This window comes from Zootermopsis nevadensis, unplaced genomic scaffold (assembly GCF_977971745.1).
Source record: "Zootermopsis nevadensis isolate Lab colony 2312 unplaced genomic scaffold, Znev_1.0 Znev_ptg000030l, whole genome shotgun sequence".
Classification (NCBI taxonomy): Eukaryota; Metazoa; Arthropoda; class Insecta; order Blattodea; family Termopsidae; genus Zootermopsis; species Zootermopsis nevadensis.
In genome coordinates this window covers 17,838,585-17,866,132 of record NW_028259162.1, presented here as the reverse complement: position 1 = coordinate 17,866,132, position 27,548 = coordinate 17,838,585, and the positions used below count along the sequence as shown (strand labels likewise).

Genomic DNA, 27,548 nt, shown 5'->3' with positions numbered 1-27,548 from the left:
CAGCCGTCTTCCGGAAAATTGTTTATTTAACCCAGTAGACAAAGTTTAACGAAATTTTTTTATGAATGTTTGCCTAATTTGAAATAATGATGACGTAACAAGCAACAGGAATAAATCGGATTCACACAACATAATTTAACGACTGAAAACATAATGCAGTAGGTTTGAAACAATCACGTACGAATAGTAATGAGCTTACGTCGAAGGGTTAGGCTGTAGCCTACTTTAATGACTGTATACTAAACGCGGCGCAGCCATTCAGCTGCAGAGAAATGGAATATAAAGGCAAGGACACTTCGGACTTTGTCATTATTTCTGAGCTGATATCCAAAGTGCATTGTTCAGCTACAAGTGAAGAAACTTCTTCAATACGTATTGGAAAAAGTAAGTGTGCACCATTATCTATAGAATGAACACTTCCAGTTCCACGTGTCAAAGAATTTCCTGGCACGTTATGTATTGACTGAACGGTTTAAGATAAGAATATATCGATAAGAAAATGTATGCGTTTCATCGTGGAATACCTAATTATTCTATTAAGAAATTTTATTTGCGGTAAGTTAAAGTAAAAAGAAGTTCATAACACCTACCATAATCCTGCTCATATAGGTTTGACTTATTTTTCACATTTTTTAACGTAATGTGTAGAACAACTAACTGATAGCATGGAGTATGTAGAATGGAGCTGTTGTTTCTATGTTTTACATAATGTGAAATTTAGATACTTACCACAATATAACTCGACATAATACAGCCAAAAATCTTAATTTTTTATATATATTTTCACTCTTTACATTATTTGCTGAAAATATTTTATTCTACACATCATAAACTCTGAATTATTAAATGGATTAGCCAGTTACAGTGTAAAAATATGCTTGAGTACATACCCATTCGGTTAAGTTTATGAATTATGTGTAGTATATTTAAAAATTTTGAATTTTGACATACAAATCTACTCCTTGGGTAGTCACTGCCAGTGGGTGGAAATACTAGCTCATGGTTAATACTAAGTGAAAACAAAAAAAACAATAAGAAACCAGAAAAATTTACAGAATTAAATACTGCAAAATATAAGTTTAATAAGAAACATAATGAGACAATATAGAATTGATTGACAACGAAAAGGTGATAGAAGAAGAGAGAAAGAAGTGAGGTACAATAAAATACAATTGAAAACGAAAATGTGATCAGAGAAAAAAGAATAATTATTATTGTTTAAAAAGCTGACTATCAACTGTAAGCAACATGCAATCTTTGTTAAAGATGTCGATGCTCCTACAGACTGTATTGGCAGCGGAAACATCTGGCTGAGGGACTCGCCTTCAAATTACGATGTAATGTAAAGGTAGTGTTATCTCTGATAGACCTAGTGGGTATGCAGAGACTAACTGTATCAAAAACAGATGAGCAACTAATTTTGCCTTTAAAATCATTAACGAGGAAAAGCGCATCCAAAATTCTCCTCCTTAATTGCAGAGATAAAAATTTTAATCTGACTAATATATCTTCATAATATACAGCTGCGAATTTCCTTTGAATCCTTTCCAGTATAGCGGAGTCAGTATTAGTAATAGAGTTCCAAGCAACAGATGCAAACTCAATTAGAACGGACTAAGGTACTGAACAGAACCAAAATGCTATCAAGAGAGGAGAAGGAAGATACAATGTACCGAATCAAACCAAGAATTTTTAAGCTCTGTGAGAATATGTAGTTGATATGCTGGTGAAAATAAAGCTTACAGTCCGATAGAACACCGAGATCTTTAACACACATGGAGCGTGCCACCAAATTGTTACATAATTTGCAATTAAAGTAAATACTGTTCGTCTTTCGGGCGAACGATATAACAGTCATTTTACTTATATTAAGTTGCATCCCATTTACGAGACACCAATTTTGCACTGAATGGATGTCGTCCTGTAACAGTTTACAGTCATAAACATCGCTAATACTCCGATATATCTTTAAGTCTTCAGCAAATAAGAGGCACTGAGAGTTATGTATGTAGTCACAAATATCATTGATACGTATATTAAAACGTTAGGGGCCTAGGGTGGAACCCTGATGCACTCCACACTTAACACGAAAAGGATACGAAAGAGTTCCAGATACACGAACAAAAGGATTTTCTGTCAGAAAGATAACTATGAAACCAATTAACGTAGCTAGGGGATAGTCCAAAGTTACTAAGTTTACGAAGAAGAATATAGTGAGAAACTATGTCAAAAGCTTTAGTGACATCAAAGAATACAGAGTCGGTTTCTCCTTGAGTACTAACAGAAGGTGCTATTATATGTAATAGAAGTGTGAACTAGAAGTGAATACAGGAAATACTATGTATATCTTGATGTCTGGTCACCAGAATGCAGGCCTAAATCGTAACATAAAGATAGCTAGTAGAATCTTTAAAAATTTAGTAAAGATCAGATATATGCCAGCGACAATAACAAATCAGAATTTGATTTTTGAGGAAATTAACAACAGAACAAATTGGAGTAAAGCTTGTTAACTTTCGAAACTTTTATCTTTCTTCCTGATGTTTAAAATGTACAAAACTATAAATTTGCCTACAATTTTTTAGTGTATTTGTGGAAGTTATTCTCTGACACTAAGGGAAAAACGTAGACTGAGAGTATTTGATACAGTATGCTCAGGAGAAAATTTTGACTTATGCGGTGTGAATTACTAGGAGGTTGGAGGAAGTTGCATATTGGAGAGCTTCATAAATTGAACTCCTCGCCAAATATAATTAAGCTTAATTAGTTAAGGTGGATGAGATGGATATGGCATGTGGCACGAATAAGTGAAAAGGTAAATGCTTATAGAGTTTTGGTGGGCGAGGCAGTAGGATATAGATTACATTTAAAACCAAGGATAATATTAAAATAAATCTTATAAAAATAGGATGGGATGGTATGGACTGAATTCGTCTCATTCAGGACAAGGACAAATGGTGAGATCTTTTGAACATGTTAATGAACAGTGCCATATAATGCGGGGAAATTTTTGAGTCAGAAATCGACTTCTGGTCTCTCAGGAAGGTCCGAGTACAATGGAGAACGTAAGTAAGTACGTAATGGAAGACACCATTCAGGCTGAAGACTATGGCTTTGTTCATTATGGCAAGATATGAAGCGTGACTAGAGTTACCATATGCTCCAAATTAAGATTTAAATAAACTAAAATTCAAGTCACAGAATTCGAGAAAGAAATAAAATCTGGAAATGAATAGCAGACAGAACACTGTGAAAAGACGAAAGTCTTTGAAAGTGTCACTGGTTGAAATGCTATCGCTACTCTGCTGATATTATTTTAATTTTCTGATTTACCGAAATACAAAGAGCGATTGGATTTTGTTGGCCAAGGACAGGGACCGGTAGAGGGCTTTGGTTAGTTCTGTCATGAACCTTTGGTTTCCTTAAGCCATCTAGTTAAATATTTAGTTACCGAAAGACAAGTCACAGAAGAAAGCAAATTACAAATTTCTTCTTATCACAGATCCAAGGACAACGACCATTCATAAACTTATTGATGACTTCGGGTTCTTAGGGTAATTGGTGAATAATAAACATTGGAAAGCCGTTGCGTGCTTAAAGAAAGAAATTATTAAAAATATAATCTAGGATTAAATACACACCACTCCAATAACTGAGACACCTTTAACAACGTTAATCTCCAGGGTGACTGGATCATACTCCTACTCTGCAGGAAAGTTGATTTTCTGTCGGGATTCATTACTAAGGCTATGATTTTAACCAGTAAATGACAGTTATGTTTAAATTCACTTAGAATTATATTTTATAAATAGCTAATTCATTCGGACATTCATATTTATTTCCAAGAATTACTGATATTGGAGTTTAATTTATTCCCGACGTAATTGCACACTATTTACAACTTAAAGAGAGGGTGTGAATCTACAAAAACTGAAGTTTCTGGCTTTATTGCTTTCATGCAACGATACTAGATTCGAATCATAAAAATCTTTTAGCTCTTTGCGCTGGATACAACTAATTTTGGGGAGGGAATAAGAAAACACGGAAACGACTTGGACAGGAACTAACAGCCCGAATGAATTCGCACACAACTCGAGGGAAATGACGTTGAACGCCTCGAATTGCTTCCTTAGGAAAATCGTGGATTAAAGCTGAAGTCTGCAAATACATATCATAAAGAGGAAGCTAAAATCAACTACGTCTTTGCATAAATGAAGTTTCAGATTTAGATCACTATCCTCAATGCAGTCTTTCGTTGTATGGAATTTCCGAAGACTGTGCCTCTCCGGAGAAAGTTTGCTTAAAAATGGTACAATGTTCTGAATTCGTGTCTTAATTGCGTTTCTAACTTCAGAGATGCACTTGTCAGAGGACAGAGGCACCACGGTGCAGGAGTTCTACCGGGGCGCCAATGTTCTGATCACGGGTGGAACGGGCTTCATGGGCAAAGTTCTGGTGGAGAAACTGCTCCGGTCCTGCCCACATCTCAGCAGCATCTACCTGCTGGTCCGAAGCAAGAAAGGCAAGGACGTGGGAGTCAGGATGCAGGAAATTTTTGAAGACCCGGTGAGTGCGAACGGATTGTTAAACACTTTTAATGCCAGCCAATACACAAGGTTCTTCCGAAGCACGAGACATCAGATTTAGTGGTGTGTTCTTTGCATAAAAACAAGGAAATTTGTGTTCGTGACCATGCGCCTTTTAATTCATCGTTCTTACGAGTCGATTCGATAGTGGTAGATCTTAGCGCCGATTTCTTGCATTTTCTTTATTTCGAGGTTTAATTCTACTCTTTTATACAGCAACAGTCTTGTCTTAGTTTTTACCATTGTATCAATAGTCACTAAGCGTGGAATTGTAACATCTCCAAATATACGTCGGTATATTTCAGCTTCTTTCCTTGGATGGCAAATTTGTATGTGAACACGCGTTGTTGCATGGAGTATCTCGTACGTGGCGTTTGGTTCAGGAAACAAAGCGAACAAATTAAGTGCAGTTTCGGAATTGACGTTGAACTTGAGTTCCACTATTCGATTGAACCGTAACGCATAGGCACTATTCATGAAACTGTTTAGCAAATTGTTGGACACTCAGATTGAACCTACATCTGACTCCAATTCCCTTATTTCCAATCTCTTTCAAAAATACTGTACACTTTTGTAACCAAGAAACACAGAAAAGAAACTCCGAATTATTGCAGCTGTTTGAAAAGTTGAGAGAAGTACAGCCTGGCTTCATAGAGAAGATCCTTCCCGTGGAAGGCGACTGCACAAAGCCGGGTCTGGATTTGAGTCCTTGCGACAGACAACGCATTGTGGATAATGTGCACATTGTGTTCCACATGGCAGCCACTGTTCGATTCGACGAGAAGCTGCAAATCGCCACAGCCATTAACGTGGTTGGCACTCGAGAGTTGCTACTGCTATGTCAAGACTGTCCGAACATCAAGGTCAGTGCAATAATGTAGTTCGAAAGCTGTGAACCTAGATAGCGCTAATTACCTCATTTAACGTTTCTTTGCCTGAATCTCTACAGCTGTCTGTCTTCGAGACTGTCCGTGAAGAAGGCGGCGTTATTATTTTCTAAATTTGTGTAACAATAGTTTGTTAGTATAATTCTTTGTTCCACTGTCTTCAAGAAGACTCTAAAGTCTTATACGGGAGAAAAATTGGTTTCGAATGATGGAGAAGGAAGAAGTGTTAAAGACGCTGCTAGAAACACAGCTACAGATGGTAATATTCAGAACAATCCATGCAGTAAGGCCTAATTTCTTGTAAGCATATTTTCATCGTGATGAATCTGTGAAGATCAGTTGTAACAAATTTTCTTTCTTAGATGAAGCGGATTTTTTCTGTAGGTGATAGTTCATGTATCCACCGTGTTTAGTCACTGCCACCGCACATCCATCGACGAAGAATTCTACGACCCGCCCATCACTGGCGAGGGGATTGTTCAGTTGGTCGAAATCTTCGACGATAATAATTTGGCCACCATTACTCCTAAGTGAGTTGCCTGTAGATTTCTTTTTGTTCTGACTAGAAATTTCTTTTACTGAACTTTCAATATTTAAATAATGGACGTATTTTTATAGCGATGTGAGGTCTACTTTATTTCATTGGTTTTATGAATGGACTATAATATTGGACATAAAGGTATTTCAGTATATTTAAAGTTTATTACTCATTATTTATATCTTTTTCTTACATGTTTATATGTGGTTTAAGATATCTAAATAATATTCAGAACTTCATTTCGTATATTACAGGAAGGGAAACATATTGCGTCACCTTTACTATGACTAATTTTTTAATGCTTAATAGAAATGAAATCCATAGTTGTTGACAAGATGTGGGGTTCGTTTATGTGAAACTGATGACATGTAGGCAACTTTTTGCTTTAAATCTTTAAAATTAAAACACGAAATTTCATTCACATATGTTACAGGATACGGTCTGTGATTATTTGCCTGTCAAAGAAATAAGATGTCATTAATAATAAATTGATGAGAAGGAATATGCTAAGTAAGCAAGACCATTTCTGTGCCATTTTGTTATTTTTTGCATCCTGCTGTCATTTCTATAGGCTTTTGAATGCCAGGCCGAACACATACACTTACACCAAAGCAATAGCTGAAGATATAGTGAGAACTGTCGGCAAGGATCTTCCTGTCGGAGTGTTCAGACCATCAATCGGTGAGTTGACTGTGGGCTGCGGGATGTATCTTGTTGTCTAATGGACAAAAACTAGAGTGAAAAATAATACTATGATCTAGGTGATCAGAAATTTCAATGGAATGATAGAAATTTCGCAGGCGGGAGCTCTTTAAGTTTTACAAATACCTGGTGTACAGCGCATTTGGTATGCAAGATGCAAACAACACAGACTGTACTTTGCTATAGGAAATAATAATATATATTTCTAGAGAATATGGCAGTATTTTAGGTATTTAACTGGTTTCACATTTACATGTCCTGTGAATATTTCAGCATTATTATCAGAAAAAAGCTAATTCTCTCTTTAGTTTATAATCTCTAAATTTATCTAATATCAGTATAGCTGTAAAGATATGATTAACGTTCATGAAATTAAATCTTTGAAAGCTGCTATTTCAGAGATCCAACAGGTGTTAAGAAGTAGCCAGCTAAAAGATTTCTCACATTGTTTGTTGATATTCCCCCGCGCACTACTTCTTCACCACGTATTTTATCAAGTCCTGTGATTGTCAATGTATCCTCTGCCTCGTAGTCGTCTCTCCCCGAACAAAGTTGTGTAAAACAACACAAGCCTTGACAATGTCTACAGCAAAATCAGGTTGCAAGTTTATAGCTCGATGAAAGGTCCTGCATTTATTACTTAATATTCCAAACGAGAATTCTATGTACCTTCGGGCTCTAGGGAGACGATAACTTAAATTTTTTTGTTTTACTGTCAAGTTATGTTGGCAACAAACAACAGAATAACCAGGTTTAAAACGACAGTAAACAAAGTGCAAAGGACACTGCATAACTTCCGTTAGGTGTGACAAATTGATGCGGAAGACAATATTCGTGTGCTTTCATTTCTATTAATGTAATAATGGAATGTGCAATGTAATCATGGAGTTTGCATGCGTTGCTATAGGAGTCAGTACATCGGGGAGTTGCGGAAAGTCGGGTCAATGTGAAGCAGACACATTTAGATCGCAATGGCCGTACAAAGAAAATATGAAATTTCTTGAGGGAAGTATTTCCCTTCGGCGAACAGTGGGAAATGAGCTGCCGTCACCTGTACAGGAACTCTAATGGCTCTCCTCATAGTCGTATCATCTTTGTTCACTGCAGGTCCTATTGATGTAACTATTTCTTCTATATCTGTTGATGACATTCTAAGTAAATTTCGTAACTGGTTGGGATCTTCCACCCACAACAAGGCACGAATATGCTCCACGACTACTACGACGTGAAATCCAGGGCTTTACCCAAATTGTTCACCGTCTTCCCCTCTTCAAAATATTTAAAATTACCGCAACACATTGTTCGTCTGACATTCCGAACACATTGACCTATGGCGGCTCTCAGTTCATTGTCGTCTCCACGTAGAGTTCCGTTATGTCTCTTTATAGCCACTCTCACTGCCTCGTCGTGTAAACGTTCGTGAGAGAAGCGCGACATTTAGAGATATACTTCGCTCAATTGAGAGAACCTCTCATGCTGACAGTCGCTACGTTTTCTCAACGTCTAAACACACTCCGATACCTCTCTCCACATACCTGACTTGAGACCTACTGCCGCTCTCAACGCATTGCAATTGTGAACTCTATTGATAGTAACTGTTGTGTTATTGGATTAAAGTTTCGTTAATACAGTCACAACTGAACTCCTCACAGCGATAAGCATAAATTTCGCTTTCTTATGGGATACTGTGCCACATAGTCTTATAGGTGTTTCCTGACATTCCTGAAAAAATTACTACTTCTTACACTGTTGATGGAGTTAGGAAACTCCTCTGAAATATAGATCACCATCTACCAGATATAGTGTACAAAATTCCAGAAGAAAGCCAACTAAATTTTGTGGACATGTTTACAGCATTCTGTTTCTGCAAAAGACTAACGCTGTTTCTCTCTTTAGTCTCGTGTACGAGGAGTGAGCCTGTTCCAGGGTGGATTGACAACCTCTATGGCCCGACAGGAATGGTGGTAGGTGTGGGTCTCGGGATAATTCGGACCTTGCACATAAATGAAAAAATGGTGGCGGACATTTTTCCGTGTGACATGACAGTTAATGCTCTCGTGACTTCTGCCTGGCATATTCACGAGCAGCGAAGGTGAATTGTTGATCATAATTAAGACACAAGAATCATTCATAATTAGATTCTTCACTTAGTTTCTATTTTCAGAAACATGGAATGAGACACAAGATTCAGGCAGTCCTCCCTTCAAGTGAGTCGAACCAATAGCTCAAGAGTTTATTTTTCTCCTGAACTGAATACAAAACCCAATAAACAATCTGGTGATTTGTCGTTGTGCAAATTTGTACCTCGTAATATATTTGTAATTCTTAGCCATTGTTTTGAAGATTACTGTATATGTCCAGTCATTTGTGCTACCGTCTTAGCAAATCGCCATAGGTCAGATACTGTAAGTTTTTATTTTTTTTAATTCCCTAAAATGTCTTTTCTTTGCACCCACAATAGACAAACAGCGTCCACGAATCATTGCCCAAGGATAATGCAACATGAATTTTAAATTTGCCTCCACCCATCTAGGACCATGATTAAAATATGTAAATGCTTAACACCACTCATCATATACCTACATGGGATAGTTGTCCTGCAAGATGAAAATTTTTACACAGGCTAAATTTCGCTTATTTTCAGCAGGTCTGGCACTGGAGCTATTCCTGTATACAACTACGTGTCTTCTTGTGAGAATCCGATAACCTGGATCGACTTTATTAACAAGAACATTAAGCACAGCTTGGAGGTACCATTTGATAATGCAGTGTGGATGTATAGTCTCACCTTGATACATGTGCACGTATTGTACAAATTGTATGCATTGCTGATTCACCTTCTTCCAGCACTAGTGGGAGACATTGCATTGCTTACCATTGGACAAAAGCCCAGGTACACTAAATTGTAACTAGAATTGGAATAAATATACTGAAATTATAGACCCAGCTTTTAATGTTTATTCTATAGAACAACTAATGTGTGTTTGCTTATATTCAAGGTTGATGACGATTTACAGGAAAGTACATAAGCTATTAGATGCCACTTCATACTTCCGTAATCGACAGTGGGCGTTTTCTAACCAGAACATGATTCATATGTGGAACAAGCTCAGTGAAGACGACCGAGAGATTTTTGACTTCAACATCAGTGACCTCAATTGAAATCTGTACTTGAGGCAGGGTCTCATGGGAGTTCGTACATTTGTGCTCAAGGATGACCCAAAGAAACTCCCACAAGCTATTAGGAAGAGATACAGGTAGACTTCCCTGCTTACGTGGTGAAAGCGATATTAATAATTTGCTTGAAAATGTTAAAACATTTTAATATGATTTGAGTTTACATAAAGAAAATAAACGCTGCTACAAAAGAAAGAAAATGATTAAAATTATAAAAAGTTTTTGCGGAGTCAATCTGGAGGTTATGATTGTGAAGATTAAATTTTGATTTGCTTGTTTCAGGCTGTATTGGCTTCATCAGTGTGTGAAGTTCTTCTCCTTCTTCATATATTTGTGGCTTTGTTGGTCGGCCATCATCTCCATCTTCTGATTCAATGGAGGAGAACCTGAGGAAAACCTGTCATTGTAGGAAAACAGTTCATCAGTTACTTGTTTCGAACACTGAAACACTTACTGTTGATCCTTTGCGTGATTAGTAATAAGTATAAAATAAATTTCATTATTAAGAATACATGCAATTATAAGATTATTATTTTTAGTAGATAAATATTATTTTCTTAAATCACTGTCTCTCTTTGACGTTGATAAGATGTCAAAAAGAGTTTTGATGTCTAGGTGGACAAGAATGAAACTTTAAAATGATTTCGGATAAATATGTGCCTAATTATAATTCAGGATATTTTGGCTGTATTATGTGTTCATAAATAAAGTTTAATGATATACAAAAATGGCCATATTTACAAATCTTTGACCCAAAAATCAGACACAGAGAGATCATGTGATGAATGCTGTTCAGAAGGAAAAGTCTCGTAGTTTTCAGGATATTAACTTAGAGATGTAAGAGTCGTGTAAATAAAGTAAGTATATAAACTGCTTACTCAATCTATTAAAATATACTTAAGTTATGTTGAAATCCGAAGGGTTTAAGTTACGAGCCAGAACAGGGAAGTGATCAAGAGCATTCTCACATATATCGACTATCAAAATACTAATAGTTTAGACTATTTCTTGATAGGAGTGTTTACTTTGCAAATGGTTTGATATTCCAAGATGTTTTTGGAAAGGTACCTACAAGGAATTAAATTTCCTCATTCCTTTACTTGGTAAATGAAATACAAGTATTTCAGACTTGGTTGCAGTAGTGACATGATACAAACAAACTTGATCACAAAATGAATCTAATGTGCCAGGTGCTATATGTTAAAATTACTCTGTGAAAATTTGTCAGCTTGTACTGATCTGTGTCAACCTTAACACTGTAACGGTTACAACCATAAGTGAGAAGTGTCAGTACATCCATTTACTTAAGAAAACGAGGGTTTATATCTTTCTTATTCTTTCTGGCCATTCCCCGAGAGTCAAGAGAAATTGACATATTTCAAAGGTATGAATTTGTCTCTTCCGTTCCTTACAAAGCTGCAATTCAGTTGGTTCTACTTGATTTGGAGTTCTTCAGCGACAAATAAGTAGAAGTAGACATTTCAATTTCATTATCCACTATCATGAAATTCAGAAAAGTACTACAGATTTCTTGTTGTAGTTTCCTAAGAGTATTATTGTTCTCATTTTAAGTGTTTGACTGACGTGTTCTTTGTAGAACAGGAAAATATGTGAATTTATTTTCATCAAACTTTTTTAAGAACAACGGGATATGTCTTTTGACAGGCTGCACCATTTTATACAATTCTGGTATATGGAGTTGTTTTTTCACTTAGTTGTTACCTAAAGTCACCAAGAAAAGTCAGATTAGTGTAGCAACTTTCATAATTCAGTTGTAGGAAGATTTATTCTTTTTATTTTGTGTCCATAAACGTTATTATTTCTATTTCTTCAAGTAATATCTATGATCTCTTTACGACTGTATCAAACCTCATCAGTCAAGAACTGGAGTTCTATGGTGCATTATTATGTATGTTGGGAGTTCATATCTTCCAGCATGGATTCAAAACATGTGTGATTGAAACATATTCCTAAAACAAGTCACACCCTTCATACCTGTTAATATCACATGATACTGTGCCAGTCCAGGTCAGTGGTTCAATTCCCGAACGGACTGAGCCTTGAGATGAAAGGTAAACCAGGCTTCGGCATGTTGATCTGGCTTATAAAGAAAACGAAGAAGGTGTAATTACATGATTTTTGGAACGCCTTACATCACCTAAATTAGACCGAAATCTTAATTTTGGCTTTGTTAACACATTGAGTTGAAGGAATGTGGCTCACATGGCCCATATTCCTTTCTGTCAGAAGGGAGCCTGGCGTAGAAAAAGGCAAAACATAAACAAACAAACACAAATAATTAAGCCACCCCAGACTTGGAATGGACCACTTCCAGATGTGGGGTGATGACTGCATTACGACCATCGCATTCTTGCGATGGACAAATTGAATTTGAACACAGCTTATAGGCTCGAACGAATCAGATCGCCGCATTTAAGCCAATTTCAATAACAAATTACGTAATGCAGGGGTATTTAAACGCGATCGTGATTGCGGGGCGCTCTCTAAAGTTTTGGTCCTTCGGTTGAGCGTGGGTGTTTTTGGCAAACATACGAAAGAACAAAGGAACACCCGAGCCATCCAACTCCTTCCGTGAATAGTGCTTAAGATATATATGTTCCAGCTTGTATTAAGGAACTATAAAGTGTCGTCCATCAGCGCAACACAGAAAAAACGTCGTTATCCATTTGTGCAGAAACCTGCTCCACTTTCTAATTCCCTGGGATTCCGAAACTCGTGCCTACCGACAACCTCACACCATCATCGAAAATCCCTTTCTCTATCTTTACACATACCCACGTCAAGAAGCTGTAACCATATGAGAGCCAGGCTACGACTATATTAAACAAGCATTGTGACGTGTGGTGAGAAACCAAAGGGACAGTTACAATACATAATAAAAACCGCTTTGCAGGTACACTGCAAGTATATGCAGAGTGAGTCAGAAGTATTTTTACAAACTTCGTGTGCGTGTTCCAGGATTAAAAATAAGAAAAATTGTTCCTATGAACATGGGGTCACAAATGTTTCATTTTCGAAATAATAGCCAAAAATAATTTTCAATATATGCCTTTATTGTCAAGTATAAGGATAGGGATGTTTCTTTGTAACAGATGCTCAAAGGTTGTTCCTCCATTCTGAACACATGCCCGAGCACGACGTACTCAAGACTGACGAATTCGTTCGTACACACCAGGATGTCCTCGAATCATCTGGCATGCATTCTGCACACATTCCCATAAGTCGTCATTAATGTTTATGGGTGTTGCATGGACGACGGACTTCAAGTGACCCCACAGATAAAAGTCCAATGGAGTCAAGTCCGGTGACCTCGGTGGCCATGTTATGGGCCACCACGCCCAATCCATCGCTGAGGATACTGTTCGTTGAGATGATCTCTGACACGATGTTAGAAGTGTGCTGGGGCTCTGTCGTGCATAAACCACATTTGTCTTCAAGTATTCAGTGGTACATCTTCAACGAGACGTTGCAAGTGTCTTCTTGCGGATCACCGATTTGAAGGTCCTCTTAGATGCGATGGAAGCAATAAGCATGTCGCCAACAATTCCTGCCCATACGCTAATATAAAATCTCTTCTGGAAGCTGGATTGACTTTGATATAATGTCAATTCATTAAAACTTATTTTTGGCTATTATTTCGAAAATGAACCATTTGCGACCACATATTCATAAGAATTTATTTTTCTTATTTTTGGTCCTGGAACACGCACACGAAGTTTGTAAAAATACTTCTGACTCACCCTGTGTGTGTGTGTGTGTGCTGGTACAAACATTACTGCAACAACTTGTTAAAACTGCAATAAGTAATTTCCATTGATTATTGAAATTAATTTCTACAAAATATTGATATCTATTAAAATTAAGTTATGTCCATTATTTATTATGTCATCACTTTCAGTAAGCACCTATTCTCGCAGAAAGAGTAGTCAACTGACCCTGACCATTGACCTTATGAAACCAATGCAATGTATACCTCACTTTAAATTGAAGAGTTGGCATTGCTGTGCCATTGTTTCAGTCAGCATTGTAAAGAATATCATAAAAATTGTAATATATGTTTACTGAAAAAATTACCACGTGCTGCTATTAAATAGCTATTGCACCTTATCTTGTATGATAGAGTTTACGTTGAGCTAACCAATCTGTTTTAGAACTAAGTACAAGGTTTAATAAGTGGATAGGTAAATAATTGTATACATTTAGACTACGGAAATGTTGGTGTACGCTGCATCTTGGTTGTGGGCTGTAGTTTGTTAATCTCAGAATTCAAAGAAGGGTTTCTAAAGATGTTTAATATCTACTTGTGGTGTGTTCCAGGATATTATATATTTATTGCTAATCATAGTAACACAATGTCATTAGTCTTTATTGATTAGATATATCAACAAAAAATTAATGATTACAAAACAGTGTATTTTCATTCCATTTGTCAACAGTAGAACTGCATATACCATAACAAACACCAAAAGCCAGATATAGAAATTAAAGATGTCATTGTTCTCTAGAACAGAGTGCATATTTCTTCTCTGATTTTGTGAAAAAGAATAAGAGACAGATGGTCCAGACGTTTGTTATGCACATAGGAATATGAATTATTATTGAGAGGCACCATGACAATATGCCAGATAACTTGTGTTGCCACTCATAACCAGAGAGTAGAAGCAGATCAGTTTTGTCTCTATAAAATGATGGTCCATATCGCCCACAACAACCTCACCACCAGGATCAGCAAAACAGCCTCTATTGCCTCATGTATCCAGCTTAATCTGACAACAAAACCGGAGCATAAATTATACCTAGTACATGGACCATTTAGAGACTTCAACATATCTACATCTAAATTAAAATTAGTAGGCGTTACATACATAGACACTTGCATAAAACAAAATTCCAATCTGTAGTGTTACAAAGTAAGGGTAGTAAGATATGAGGTTTTCACAGCGGTGAGTATAAAGATCTCTGTCTTCTGGGTTGTTGTGCTGTGTATAATGTGACGGAGGCAGTATGACCTCTGAAACGTTGGTAAACATCGACCAGACTACACAGAGCAACAACCCAGAAGACAGAAGTCTTCATACTCATCGCCCTGATGATGGAGGCAGTATGACCTCTGAAACGTTGATAAACATCGACCAGACTACACAGAGCAACAACCCAGAAGACAGAAGTCTTCATACTCATCGCCCTGATGATGGAGGCAGTATGACCTCTGAAACGTTGATAAACATCGACCAGACTACACAGCGCAACAACCCAGAAGACAGAACTCTTCATACTCTTCGCCCTGATGATTGAGGCAGTATGACCTCTGTAAAGTTGGTTAACATCGACCAGAGTACACAGCGCAACAACCCAGAAGACGGAAATCTTCATACTGATCGCCCTGATGATGGAGGCATTTTGACCTCTGAAACGTTGATAAACATCGACCAGACTACACAACGTAACAACCCAGAAGACAGAAGTCTTCATAATCATCGCCCTGATGATGGAGGCAGTATGACCTCTGGAACGTTGGTAAACATCGACCAGACTACATAGCGCAACAACCCAGAAGACAGAAATCTTCATACTTAACGCACTGACGACGGAGGCAGTATGACTTCTGAAACGTTGGTAAACATCGACCAGACTACACAGCGCAACAACCCAGAAGACAGAAATCTTCACAATCATCGCCCTGATGATGGAGGCAGTATGACCTCTGAAACGTTGATAAACATCGCCGAGACTACATAGCGCAACAACCCAGAAGACGGAAATCTTCATACTCATCGCCCTGATGATGGAGGCAGTTTGACCTCTGAAACGTTGGTAAACATCGACCAGACTACACAGCGCAACAACCCAGAAGACAGAAATATTCATACTCATCGCCCTGATGACGGAGGCAGTATGACCTCTGAAACGTCGGTAAACATCGACCAGACTACACAGCGCAACAACCCAGAAGACAGAAATCTTCATACTCATCGCCCTGATGACGGAGGCAGTATGACCTCTGAAACGTTGGTTAACATCGACCAGACTACACAGCGCAACAACCCAGAAGACAGAAATCTTCATACTCATCGCCCTGATGATGGAGGCAGTTTGACCTCTGAAACGTTGGTAAACATCGACCAGACTACACAGCACAACAACCCAGAAGACAGAAATCTTCATAATCATCGCCCTGATGAAGGAGGCAGTATGACCTCTGAAACGTTGGTTAACATCTACCACACTACACAGCGCAACAACCCAGAAGACAGAACTCTTCATACTCTGATGACGGAGGCAGTATTACCTTTGAAATATTGGTAAACCTCGACCAGACTACACAGCGCAACAACCCAGAAGACAGAAAACTTCATAATCATCGCCCTGATAAAGAAGGCAGTATGAAATCTGAAACGTTGGTTAACATCTACCACACTACACAGCGCAACAACCCAGAAGACAGAACTCTTCATACTCTGATGACGGAGGCAGTATGACCTTTGAAATATTGGTAAACATCGACCAGACTACACAGCGCAACAACCCAGAAGACAGAAATCTTCATAATCATCGCCCTGATAATGAAGGCAGTATGAAATCTGAAACGTTCGTTAACATCTACCACACTACACAGCGCAACAACCCAGAAGACAGAACTCTTCATACTCTGATGACGGAGGCAGTATGACCTCTGAAATATTGGTAAACATCTACCACACTACACAGCGCAACAACCCAGAAGACAGAAATCTTTAATTTTTGGGTTGTCTTCGTCTAAGTGCATTCCGTTATTCACAGGTGGCTCAAGTGAAAAGAGTTTTTTTACTAAAGCGCAATAATATCAATTTAAAGACACAACTGACTGTATAATTAAGTACATTTTTGTATATACATATAATGTTTCTCCTTTTTTATTGACATTTAGCGACATAATACCCTTTTCCACAATATCACAGGAAAACATGTTTCAATTTTTCTCAAAAGTAGCTGATTGTGTGAAATTGGTCACGTATCAAATTCCAGATTCTGTTATTATCATTCTCTGGAAATACTTTCTACATAATTAATATTAATTTAAAGGCATTCTAAAAATTTGAATGCAGCTAATCCGTCTGCAATAGGATTACAATAACAGGACTGTACTTACTGTAGACAAAAATATGAATATTTATTTAGATTTGTTATTGTAAGTGAACTTCACATGTAGCAAATCTACTTTAAGCTTCTATAATGCATTGTTCTTGGCACAGTCAAGGAAAGTTTAATTTACCTTTCTTGACCTACGACACCCTGTGGAACTGTGAAGAGGTTGTCCTTCATTAGGTATATCCTGATTCCCCCGACATAGTTTTAGCAATAATTATCCCAGTCAAGGCCATCGATATCGAAGTCAAACAATTTCTTGTCATTTTCATTTAGTTTCTCCCACAGTCCTTGGATATTGTTGTTTGTGAACTTCCACTCACGATTACCAAAGTAAGATAAGACACTGCGGAACTTATTGATGTTCTTGTAGATCTTTACTAACCTGAGGGAAAAGTATTAAGCTTAAAATTATGACTTCTATGTTCTTGCGACGTGAAGTGTGGTATAAGTTTACGAAGGTTTCAGAGGTCCTTGCTGCCTCCATCATCAGGGCGATGAGGCCTCATGATGATGATGAAGGTATAACTTCTGGGTTATGACGCCACGCAATTCCGTTGGTTCTTACAAGTGTTTCATAGAAATTGTGGTGTTCGTATCCACTGATTTCAATAAGAGTTTACATAATTCTTGAGTTGTAAGGTTTCCGCGGGCCGGCAATGTCGATTTCTGTAATTACTTGTTTATTTTATCAAATGAAAGCACCGTCATTTCGTTACCTTTCAACGCCATCTTTATACACTTTGCCTTTCCTCCTTCCCCTCGCCATTAATTTTCTTCATCCTTTCTCCACCCCTAACCCTAACGTGCATTTCCGATATAGCACCATTCCTCGGGGCATTTGATATTCAGCTCCCTGCGAAATCAGTTCCATGGTTAGTAACTCTGCCCGTTCGATGATACTTGGGGAAATTATCACTCTGCAGGTTGTCTCGTGCTCTTATTGACTGTGTCTTCAAGGTCACCGTCATGGCGGAGGGGCAGCTGCCTTGAGTTACTTATCTGTAGTGAATGCATTTGTCAGGTTTTCTTTGGACAGTGTTTAATGTTTTGCACTAAATATTTGTTTTTGTTTAGCTTTTACGATAATATAATTTTGATGTTGTTTTGGGACTGACAGTCAGATTTAATATTCTGTTCTCTGACAACTTTTTATTTATTTGTGATGTTGCTTTCGACTGATTTCATATTATTTGACGACTGTTTTTGTGGGTTGGGACAGTCGTAAGTATTGATCGGTGTAATCCGGTATCTTGTTGTTGCTGTCCACCTGGTCCCCGCCTCTGACGTAACCCAGTTCGATTCCCCGTCTTTTCAGACTACACTCCACCGTTCACTATATTATTATTCGATTGAAGCCAAGGATTGGGGGGCAACATACTTCTTGTGATTACTGAATATGCTAGTAGGAACTGATTGTCACCCTGTTAATGGAGGCAGAAGGACCTCTGAAACATCTGGTAGACCGCACGGCGCCACAACCCAGAAGACAGCAGTATTCGTTCTTATCCCCGTAAGTTCCTCTTGACCTGCTAAGAAATAATTTGTTTCCCCTTCTGTTTCTTCAATATAATTATTCATATAATATGAGTAAAGAGTTTTAAGATAATTTCATGTATTGTGAAAATAGGGCGAATCGATTATATAGTGTAATAATATGATATTATGTAATCAAGAACAAGTTTTATAGGCGCACTTTGTTTGATATGCTTTGCTACGCAGATCTAGACTGACCTACTGCTTTGGAGTCCTCATTATATGCCATTTCAGTTATTACGGTGTTCATTTTATAAATGACAGTTATAAATATTTGATTTTTTTATTTTTCAGATGATTTCAGAAAAAGCACACAACGCTGATTTCTCCGATTAGATGTGCACAATTGTTCCTTATTTGGACATTAACAACCTCACGTTACTTCGATATCGACGTCTAATCAGTTATTTTTGATAATTTATACAAATATATATGACATGTTAATCATGAACTAATAACGTCGGATGAAAAATAAGGGAAATTGATCTCTGCTATTTCATTACACGATCTCCGTAATCGCATGTAAATTACGGACATTCTTTTGCTACGGACCAGCAGGTAGTTGATACTGAGATGTGAACAGGCCTGGAGCAGTCTTTGTTTAACGTTGTAACACATGCAGGGCCAACTTTTTTCGATTCTCTTTATATCCAATGCTTTAAATTAATTAAAATATAAATTTGAGGGTTACAGAACGGTGAGAATGTGATTCGTGGTCTCATGCGTTGTGACGCCTTGCAGTTTGTACGTGATTAAGAAAGTTATGGAGGCTGAAATAGTCTCCCTCTAAGGATAATTCAATTATACCCTGCAAATGGAGACGATAAGCTTCTTCGTTATTGAGAAATTACGAGACTAAACGAAGGTACAGACGTCAACAAAGTTTGAACTCGAAAAACTTCGACGGATTAAACGTTAAGAAGGTCACAGCCAAAGCTGATTTGAAGGAAGGTATGAGGTAACAGTGACGCTATGGATTTGCCATTCGGGTCATGGAAAGTTTACTTTTATGAAACAACAAAGCGAAATCAAAATGTAAAAATTCGTCGTAATGCTTTCAAGCTGCTACTAGTCGCAAATCAGGTGCACGTGTGTCACCCTGTGGTTGAAGGAGATTCCAAGATAGAGTTTCTCGGTCAGAGAATAACCTCAAATGACTCTCCAGATGATCAAATCTGTGGATATTTCTGGTTTCCCTTTAATCCAGTCCTACATCCGAGTAAATTATTCATGTGGGATTTATTTCAAGAGAAGTCGTTTCTAGGAAAACCATGTAATTTCAAGATTGTGATTCCCTTGACTGTTCAGATCATCAGGAAATAAACAATGATATGCTCTCACAACACCGAACCCCGTCTCTAAACGTCGCTCAACAGAATGGTCGTGGGCTCCTTAGAAGTAGACCCCTTTGGCATAGATACAGTGATCCCAGCGTTTTTTCCATGATTCTATATATCCCTGGAAGTCTTCGAGTGTGAGTGTTTGAAGCACCTCCTGTGATTCTGTTTGGATCTCCTCAATTGTGTCAAAACGACAGGCTTTTAATCGAAATTTTATTTTGGGGAACAGGAAGAAGTTACAGGGGGCGAGGTCAGGCGAATGGGGTGTTTGGGAATCACTGACGTGTTTTTCGAAGCCAAAAACTGCCGAACAACGAGCGATGTGTAGACGGGCGCATTGTCATGTTGGGGAACCCAGCTATTCTCCCACTTTTCCGGAAGTTTGCGCTTAATGCTCTCATATAGTAGCTTCAAAACTTCACAATAAAACTTCCCGTTGAGAGTTTGACCAGGGGGAACAAATTCCTTGTGGACAATGCCTTGGATGTCAAAAGAAAATGATCAGCATGGACTTCACATTACTGCGAACATGACGTGCCTTTTTGGCCGCGGAGAATTTGGCGACTTCCACTCCGACGACTTCTGCTTAGTCTCAGTATCATAACCGTAAACCCATGATTCATCACGGGTTAGGACCTTGGAGATGAAGTTAGGGTCATAACCCATGACTCTTCACGGGTTATGACCTTGGAGATGAAGTTGGGGTCATAACCCATGACTCATCACGGATTATGACCTTGGAGATGAAGTTGGGGTCATACCCCATGAATCATCACGGGTTATGACCTTGGAGATGAAGTTCGGGTCGTTTTCTGTCTTCATTTTTGAGTTCAGTGCAGACAGTAACGCGATGATATTTTTGGTCGTTGCTAAGCAGTCTCGGCACAAATTTCGTGCCATGCGTCTCATGTTCAAATCGTCTGACAAGATGCGTTGCACGGACCCGTACGATATTCCAACGATCGCACAAACATCATGGATTGTTCGTCTATGATCTGCAACCATAGTCTCTCGCACTTTCGCGATGTTTTCAGATGATTTGCTTGTCGATGGTCGTCCTGAACGCTCATCGTCGTCAACAGGCGTTCGTCCATCCTTAAAGCGTTTGTACCACAAAAAAGTTTTACTTTGACCCATAGCATCCTCACCAAATGCTTCCACAAGCATGCGGTGGGTTTCTGCAGCAGTTTTTTTTAAATTAAAGCAAAATTTGATGAAGATTCTTTGCTCCTTAAAATCTGCCATTTATGCAGGTTTAAAAATCTCCGAAACACTACAACACAACGTTACGAAAACGCACGAGACTCAAGAACTCGGCCTCTCACCTTCAGGGCTGTTGGCACACCAATTCACAAAGGGTACTGCTCGCCCTATCTAGCGGCGACAGGCCATTCAACATCCGGTTGCCGCGTGGAATTCAAATCCTCCTAACTTTTGGGTAGCACATCACATTATTACAATTGTTTGGAAACGAGGTGTTCAGAAGAATATTTGGACCTAAGTGGGTATGAAACTAGTGGGAAACTTAGAATAATGCGTAACCAGGAGCTGTTTGAATTACAGGGATTACCTGGCCTAGTGAGGATAGCCAAATCCTGGAGGCTCCGAAGGGCTGGGCATCTAGCACACATGGCGGAGGAAAAGTATGATACAGGATTTTGGTAGGGAATTCTTCAGGAAAACGAGCACTGAGCAGACCAAGAAGGTGATTGGAGGATAACATCAAGATGGATCTTACGGAGTTGGGCTGTGAGGATAGCAAATTGATGAAGTTGGCTTAAGATCGTGCTCGGTAGCGGGCATTGGTGTTGTCGATCTTAAACCAGCGGGTTCTGTTTCCGGGGATTTAATGTCTAACGATAACAGCCAGACATCGGTCATCCGTTTCCTCGTCGGGTAATTTTCGTGTTAATTGTACCAGGGAATCAGCTTCGAGTGAGGTGATTGTGGATTTAAGAGCGCAGTTCGATGTTCGGCGTCAAACATATTGGGAATATAATCTGCATGGAGGACTGAAAGATTTTAAGGCGGATTAACCCTTCGGATTTCAGCAGAGGGACTGTGAAAGCAGCGAAATACTTCAGACGAAATAGGCTCAGGAAGACAATGCAAACCCTGATTCAGGTTTCAGTTAAAACTGTTTACTGGCCAAACGTTATACAGCAGAGGTTATCAGAGTTGCAGGTATAAGGCACGAAGGGAAATGACGTACAAGTATAAACGTTGACAGATGCTGATATGGCATGAATAGTTGTTGCGTCACGATTTATTGATATTGTTCATAAAGCAGGGCAGTTATGAATTGTGACCTTACTTAAATTTATGGCATGAAAGGCAAATGTGTGGGAATATTGTATGGTCATACGTTATTATTTATTAATGCAAAATTATCATTGCACTTCCTTGAAATGAGTTCTACGCCTGTATTTCTAGAAGGTAATAGTGAGAGTATTGAGCGGTAATGAATATACAAATATTCAAAGAAGTGACTCTTACTGTACAAAATAATGAGAAAGGAAACTATGTGACACGTTGTTGAATGTCTGACTATTTCTAGCATGTGCAAAATTGTACTAACAGAAGATATGCATTAAGATGAATCATAACATTGAGTGGACTTTTGTTTAAAAGCTTCCTGGGTTTACATCTCGGCCAGGAGACCAGGTGCTCTGACTGAAGCTTCTTTCGGTTTTATTCAGTTCCTCAGTCAATTTCAAGAAAGTAAAACCTCAAAGTAGACCACGATCATTTCTTTAATTTTGCTCACCTTTTCATTATAGTTTTACATTAATTAACGTGCAGAAAGACCCTGTGTAATTTGAGATACCGAGAACGTCGTTAAATAAACCAGAAAGAATAAAGTTTTTAATTTGGTGAAGACGACTTTCTTTGGGTTGTTGCACTCTGTATTCTGGTGAAAGTTTTCACGGTGCTAGAAACCAGAAGACAGTCATCTTCAGACTCACCGCCGTCAAATCCTCACAATCGAATAAGTAAATTGATGCACAGTAAAATGTGGTGTAAATTCTTATGCAAGATATGTAAAATAACTGTGTCTGAGAGAGGCGATATGCTTTAATGAACTATAATCATAGAGTAGGATTTCCGGTTCTCATAGCCCTGAGTGCAAAGATGGCTGTACAACAGTGCAGTTGGATGGATGTTTATATACTTGTCCATAGATGCTTGGGGAAGGAGGCAGCAAGGATGAAACTTTGTTTAACTTCTTCCAGGCAGAATGAGGCGTTACAACCCAGAAACATATTTTTTAGTCCCTTGTTATTATTTTATTAACACATTTTCTTTTGTATATGAAATGTATTTCTTAAGAATGCTGAGCTGTTTCAAGTAACGGGGAATAGACCACACAAGAAATGTTCTCATATAAAATGTTAAGAATGGCTGTTAAGGAAGAGTGCAGTGTGAAAAGCCGAAAACGTTATTTGAAAAGTACAGTTGGAGACATCAAGATTTGTGGAAGGAGGAGACGTTCTCGAAATATGAGGGGAAACTACAAGCAAATGTAATAAGCTATAGCGGATGGAAGACAAAGGGTAGACCTTGTTTCTGGGGTTGAATTTGTCCAAAGAAATAACGGCACGTAAAGTGACGCAAAGAGACGAGGCATATGCGTCCCAGAAATATAGTCTACTGGCATACGAGCCCAGTATTCATAAGGCCGCGATTTATATTGCATCAGTGGCTAATATAATCAATATAAGACATGAATGAAAGTAACCCATTCACCTGTAGACAGCAGTCTTCAGGAAAATTATTTATTTAACCCAGTAGACAAAGTTTAACGAAATTTTTTTATGAATGTTTGCCTAATTTGAAATAATGATGACGTAACAAGCAACAGGAAATAATGGATTCACACAACATAATTTAACGACTGGAAACATAATGCAGTAGGTTTGAAACAATGATGTACGAATAGTAATAAGCCTACGTCGAAGGGATAGGCTGTAGCCTACTTTAATGACTGTATACTAAACGCGGCGCAGCCATTCAGCTACAGAGAAATGGAATATAAAAGCAAGGACACTTCGGACTTTATCGTTATTTCTGAGCTGATATCCAAAGTGCATTTTTCAGCTACAAGTGAAGAAAATTCTTCAATACGTATTGCAAAAAGTAAGTGTGCACCATTATCTATAGAATGAACACTTCCAGTTCCACGTGTCAAAGAATTTCCTGGCACGTTATGTATTGACTGAACGGTTTAAGATAAGAATATAACGATAAGAAAATGTATGCGTTTCATCGTGGAATACCTAATTATTCTATTAAGAAATTTTATTTGCGGGAAGTTAAATTAAAAAGAGTTCATAACACCTACCATAATCCTGCTCATATAGGTTTGACTTATTTTTCACATTTTTTTACATAATGTGTAGAACAATTAACTGATAGCATGGAGTATTTAGAATGGAGCTGTTGTTTCTATGTTTTACACAGTGGATTCGGAAAATGTGAAAATTAGTTACTTACCACAATATAACTCAACATATTACAGCCAAAAATTTAATTTTTTATATATATATATTCATTCTTTACATTAGTTGCTGAAAATATTTTATTCTGCACATCATAAACTCTGAATTATTAAATGGATTAGCCAGTTACAGTATAAAAATATGCTTGAGTACATATCCATTCGGTTAAGTTTATAAATTATGGGTAGTATCTTTAAAAACTTTGAATTTTGACATACAAATCCACTCCTTGGATAGTCACTGCCAGTGGGTGGAAATACTAGCTGATGGTTAATACTAAGTGTAAACAAAAAAAACAATAACAAACCAGAAAAAGTTACAGAATTAAATACCGCAAAATATAAGTTTAATAAGAAACATAATGAGACAATATAAAATTGATTGACAACGAAAAGGTGATCAGAGAAAAAAGAATAATTATTATTGTTTAAAAAGCTGACTATCAACTGTAAGCAACATACAATTTTGTTAAAGATGTCGATGCTCCTACAGACTGTATTGGCAGCGGAAACATCTGGCTGAGGGACTCGCCTTGAAATTACGATGTACTGTAAATGTAGTGTTAACTCTGATAGACCTAGTGGGTATGCAGAGACTAACTGTATCAAAAACAGATGAGCAACTAATTTTGCCTTTAAAATCATTAACGAGGAAAAGCGCATCCAAAATCCTCCTCCTTAAATGCAACGATAAAAATTTTAATCTGACTAATATATCTTCATAATATACAGCTACGAATTTCCTTTGAATCCTTTCCAGTATAGCGGAGTCAGTATTAGTAATAGAGTTCCAAGCAACAGATGCCAACTCAATTATAGAACTGACTAAGTTACTGTACAGAACCAAACTGCTATCAAGAGTGGAGAAGGAAGATACAATGTACCGAATCAAACCAAGAATTTTTAAGCTTTGTGAGAATATGTAGTTGATATGCTGGTGAAAATAAAGTTTACAGTCCGATAGAACACCGAGATCTTTAACACACATGGAGCGTGCCACCAGATTGTTACATAATTTGTAATTAAAATAAATACCGTTTGCCTTGCGAGTAAATTATATAATAATCGTTTTACTTAAACTGATTTGCATACTATTAACAAGACACAAGTTTCGTACTGAATGGATGTCGTCCTGCAACAGTTTGCAGTCATCAACATCGCTAATCCTACGAAATATCTTTAAGTCTTCAACAAATAAGAGGCACTGAGAGTTATGTATGTAGTCACAAATATCATTGATACGTATATTAAAAAGTTAGGGGTCTAGGGTGGAACCCTGAGGCACTCCACACTTAACACGAAAAGGATACGAAAGAGTTCCAGATACACGAACAAAAGGATTTTCTGTCAGAAAGGTAACTATGAAACCAATCAACGTAGCTAGGGGATAGTCCAAAGTTACTAAGTTTACGAAGAAGAATATAGTGAGAAACTATGTCAAAAGCTTTAGTGACATCAAAGAATACAGAGTCGGTTTCTCCTTGAGTACTAACAGAAGGTGCTATTATATGTAATAGAAGTGTGAACTAGAAGTGAATACAGGAAATACTATGTATATCTTGATGTCTGGTCACCAGAATGCAGGCCTAAATCGTAACATAAAGATAGCTAGTAGAATCTTTAAAAATTTAGTAAAGATCAGATATATGCCAGCGACAATAACAAATCAGAATTTGATTTTTGAGGAAATTAACAACAGAACAAATTGGAGTAAAGCTTGTTAACTTTCGAAACTTTTATTTTTTCCTGAAGTTTAAAATGTACAAAACTATAAATTTGCCTACAATTTTTTAGTATATTTGTGGAAGTTACTCTCTGATACTAAGGGATGAACGTAGACTGAGGGTGTTTGATACAGTGTGCTCAGGAGAAAATTTTGACTTATGCGGTGTGAATTACTAGGAGGTTGGAGGAAGTTGCATATTGGAGAGCTTCATAAATTGAACTCCTCGCCAAATATAATTAAGCTTAATTAGTTAAGGTGGATGAGATGGATATGGCATGTGGCACGCATAAGTGAAAAGGTAAATGCATATAGAGTTTTGGTGGGCAAGCCAGTAGGATATAGAAGACTTTTAAAACCAAGGATAATATTAAAATAAATCTTATAAAAATAGGATGGAATGGTATGGACTGATTTTGTCTCATTCAGGACAAGGACAAATGGTGAGATCTTTTGAACACGTTAATGAACAGTGTCATATAATGCGGGGAAATTTTCGCGTCAGAAATCGACTTCTGGTCTCTCACGAAGGTCCGAGTACAATGGAGAACGTAAGTAAGTACGTAATGGAAGACATCATTCAGGCTGAAGACTATGGCTTTGTTCATTATGGCAAGATATGAAGCGTGACTGGAGTTACCATATGCTCCAACTTAAGATTTAAATAAACTAAAATTCAAGTCACAGAATTCGAGAAAGAAATAAAATCTGGAAATGAATAGCAGACAGAAAACTGTGAAAATACGAAAGTCTTTGAAAGTGTCACTGGTTGAAATGCTATCGCTACTCTACTGATATTATTTTAATTTTCTGATTTACCGACATACAAAGGCGATTGGATTTTGTTGGCCAAGGACAGGGACCGGTAGAGGGCTTTGGTTAGTTCGGTCATGAACCTTTGGTTTCCTTAAGCCATCTAGTTAAATATCTAGTTACCTAAAGACAAGTCACAGAAGAAAGCAAATTACAAATTTCTTCTTATCACAGGTCCAAGGACAACGACCATTCATAAACTTATTGATGACTTCGGGTTCTCAGGGTAATTGGTGAATAATAAACATTGGAAAGCCGTTGCGTGTTTAAAGAAAGAAATTATTAAAAATATAATCTAGGATTAAATACACACCACTCCAATAACTGAGACACCTTTTACAACGTTAATCTCCAGGGAGACTGGATCATACTCCTACTCTGCAGGAAAGTTGATTTTCTGTCGGGATTCATTACTAAGGCTATGATTTTAACCAGTAAATGACAGTTATGTTTAAATTCACTTAGAATTTTAATTTATAAATAGCTGGTTCATTCGGACATTCATATATATTTCCAAGAATTACTGATATTGGAGTTTAATTTATTCCCGACGTAATTGCACACTATTTACAACTTAAAGAGAGGGTGTGAATCTACAAATC

General features: G+C 37.7%; 3 protein-coding genes across 5 annotated transcripts in view; 2 read left to right on the top strand and 1 right to left on the bottom strand.

The window, feature by feature from the left end:
* Positions 1-274: 274 nt before the first annotated feature.
* Positions 275-10,763, top strand: LOC147872196 (fatty acyl-CoA reductase wat-like). The gene is made up of 9 exons (XM_087358932.1): positions 275-384; positions 4,355-4,566; positions 5,201-5,449; positions 5,858-6,003; positions 6,583-6,692; positions 8,610-8,805; positions 9,358-9,606; positions 9,713-9,970; positions 10,173-10,763. The coding sequence occupies exons 2-8, from the start codon at positions 4,357-4,359 to the stop codon at positions 9,873-9,875; spliced, it is 1,323 nt and encodes a 440-aa protein (XP_087215058.1). The 5' UTR covers positions 275-384; positions 4,355-4,356; the 3' UTR covers positions 9,876-9,970; positions 10,173-10,763.
* LOC147872195 (uncharacterized) overlaps positions 10,021-27,548 on the bottom strand; it is an 18,847-nt gene continuing 1,319 nt past the window's right edge. The window contains exons 2-3 of the mRNA XM_087358933.1: positions 11,886-11,991; positions 10,021-10,287 (exon numbers count right to left, since the gene is read on the bottom strand). Coding sequence (XP_087215059.1) covers positions 10,188-10,287; positions 11,886-11,991 — 206 coding nt within the window. The 3' untranslated portion in view covers positions 10,021-10,187. The remainder of the gene's footprint in view (positions 10,288-11,885; positions 11,992-27,548) is intronic.
* The window catches only part of LOC110840823 (fatty acyl-CoA reductase wat-like), a 15,786-nt gene continuing 12,136 nt past the window's right edge, over positions 23,899-27,548 (top strand). For 2 of the 3 annotated variants that reach the window (XM_087358922.1, XM_087358921.1), the window contains exon 1: positions 26,661-26,688. In XM_087358922.1, the coding sequence (XP_087215048.1) occupies positions 26,676-26,688 (13 nt within the window). In that variant the 5' untranslated portion in view covers positions 26,661-26,675. Of the gene's footprint in view, positions 24,050-26,660; positions 26,689-27,548 lie in introns of those variants that run through there. The other variant, XM_087358923.1, reaches the window with a different exon arrangement.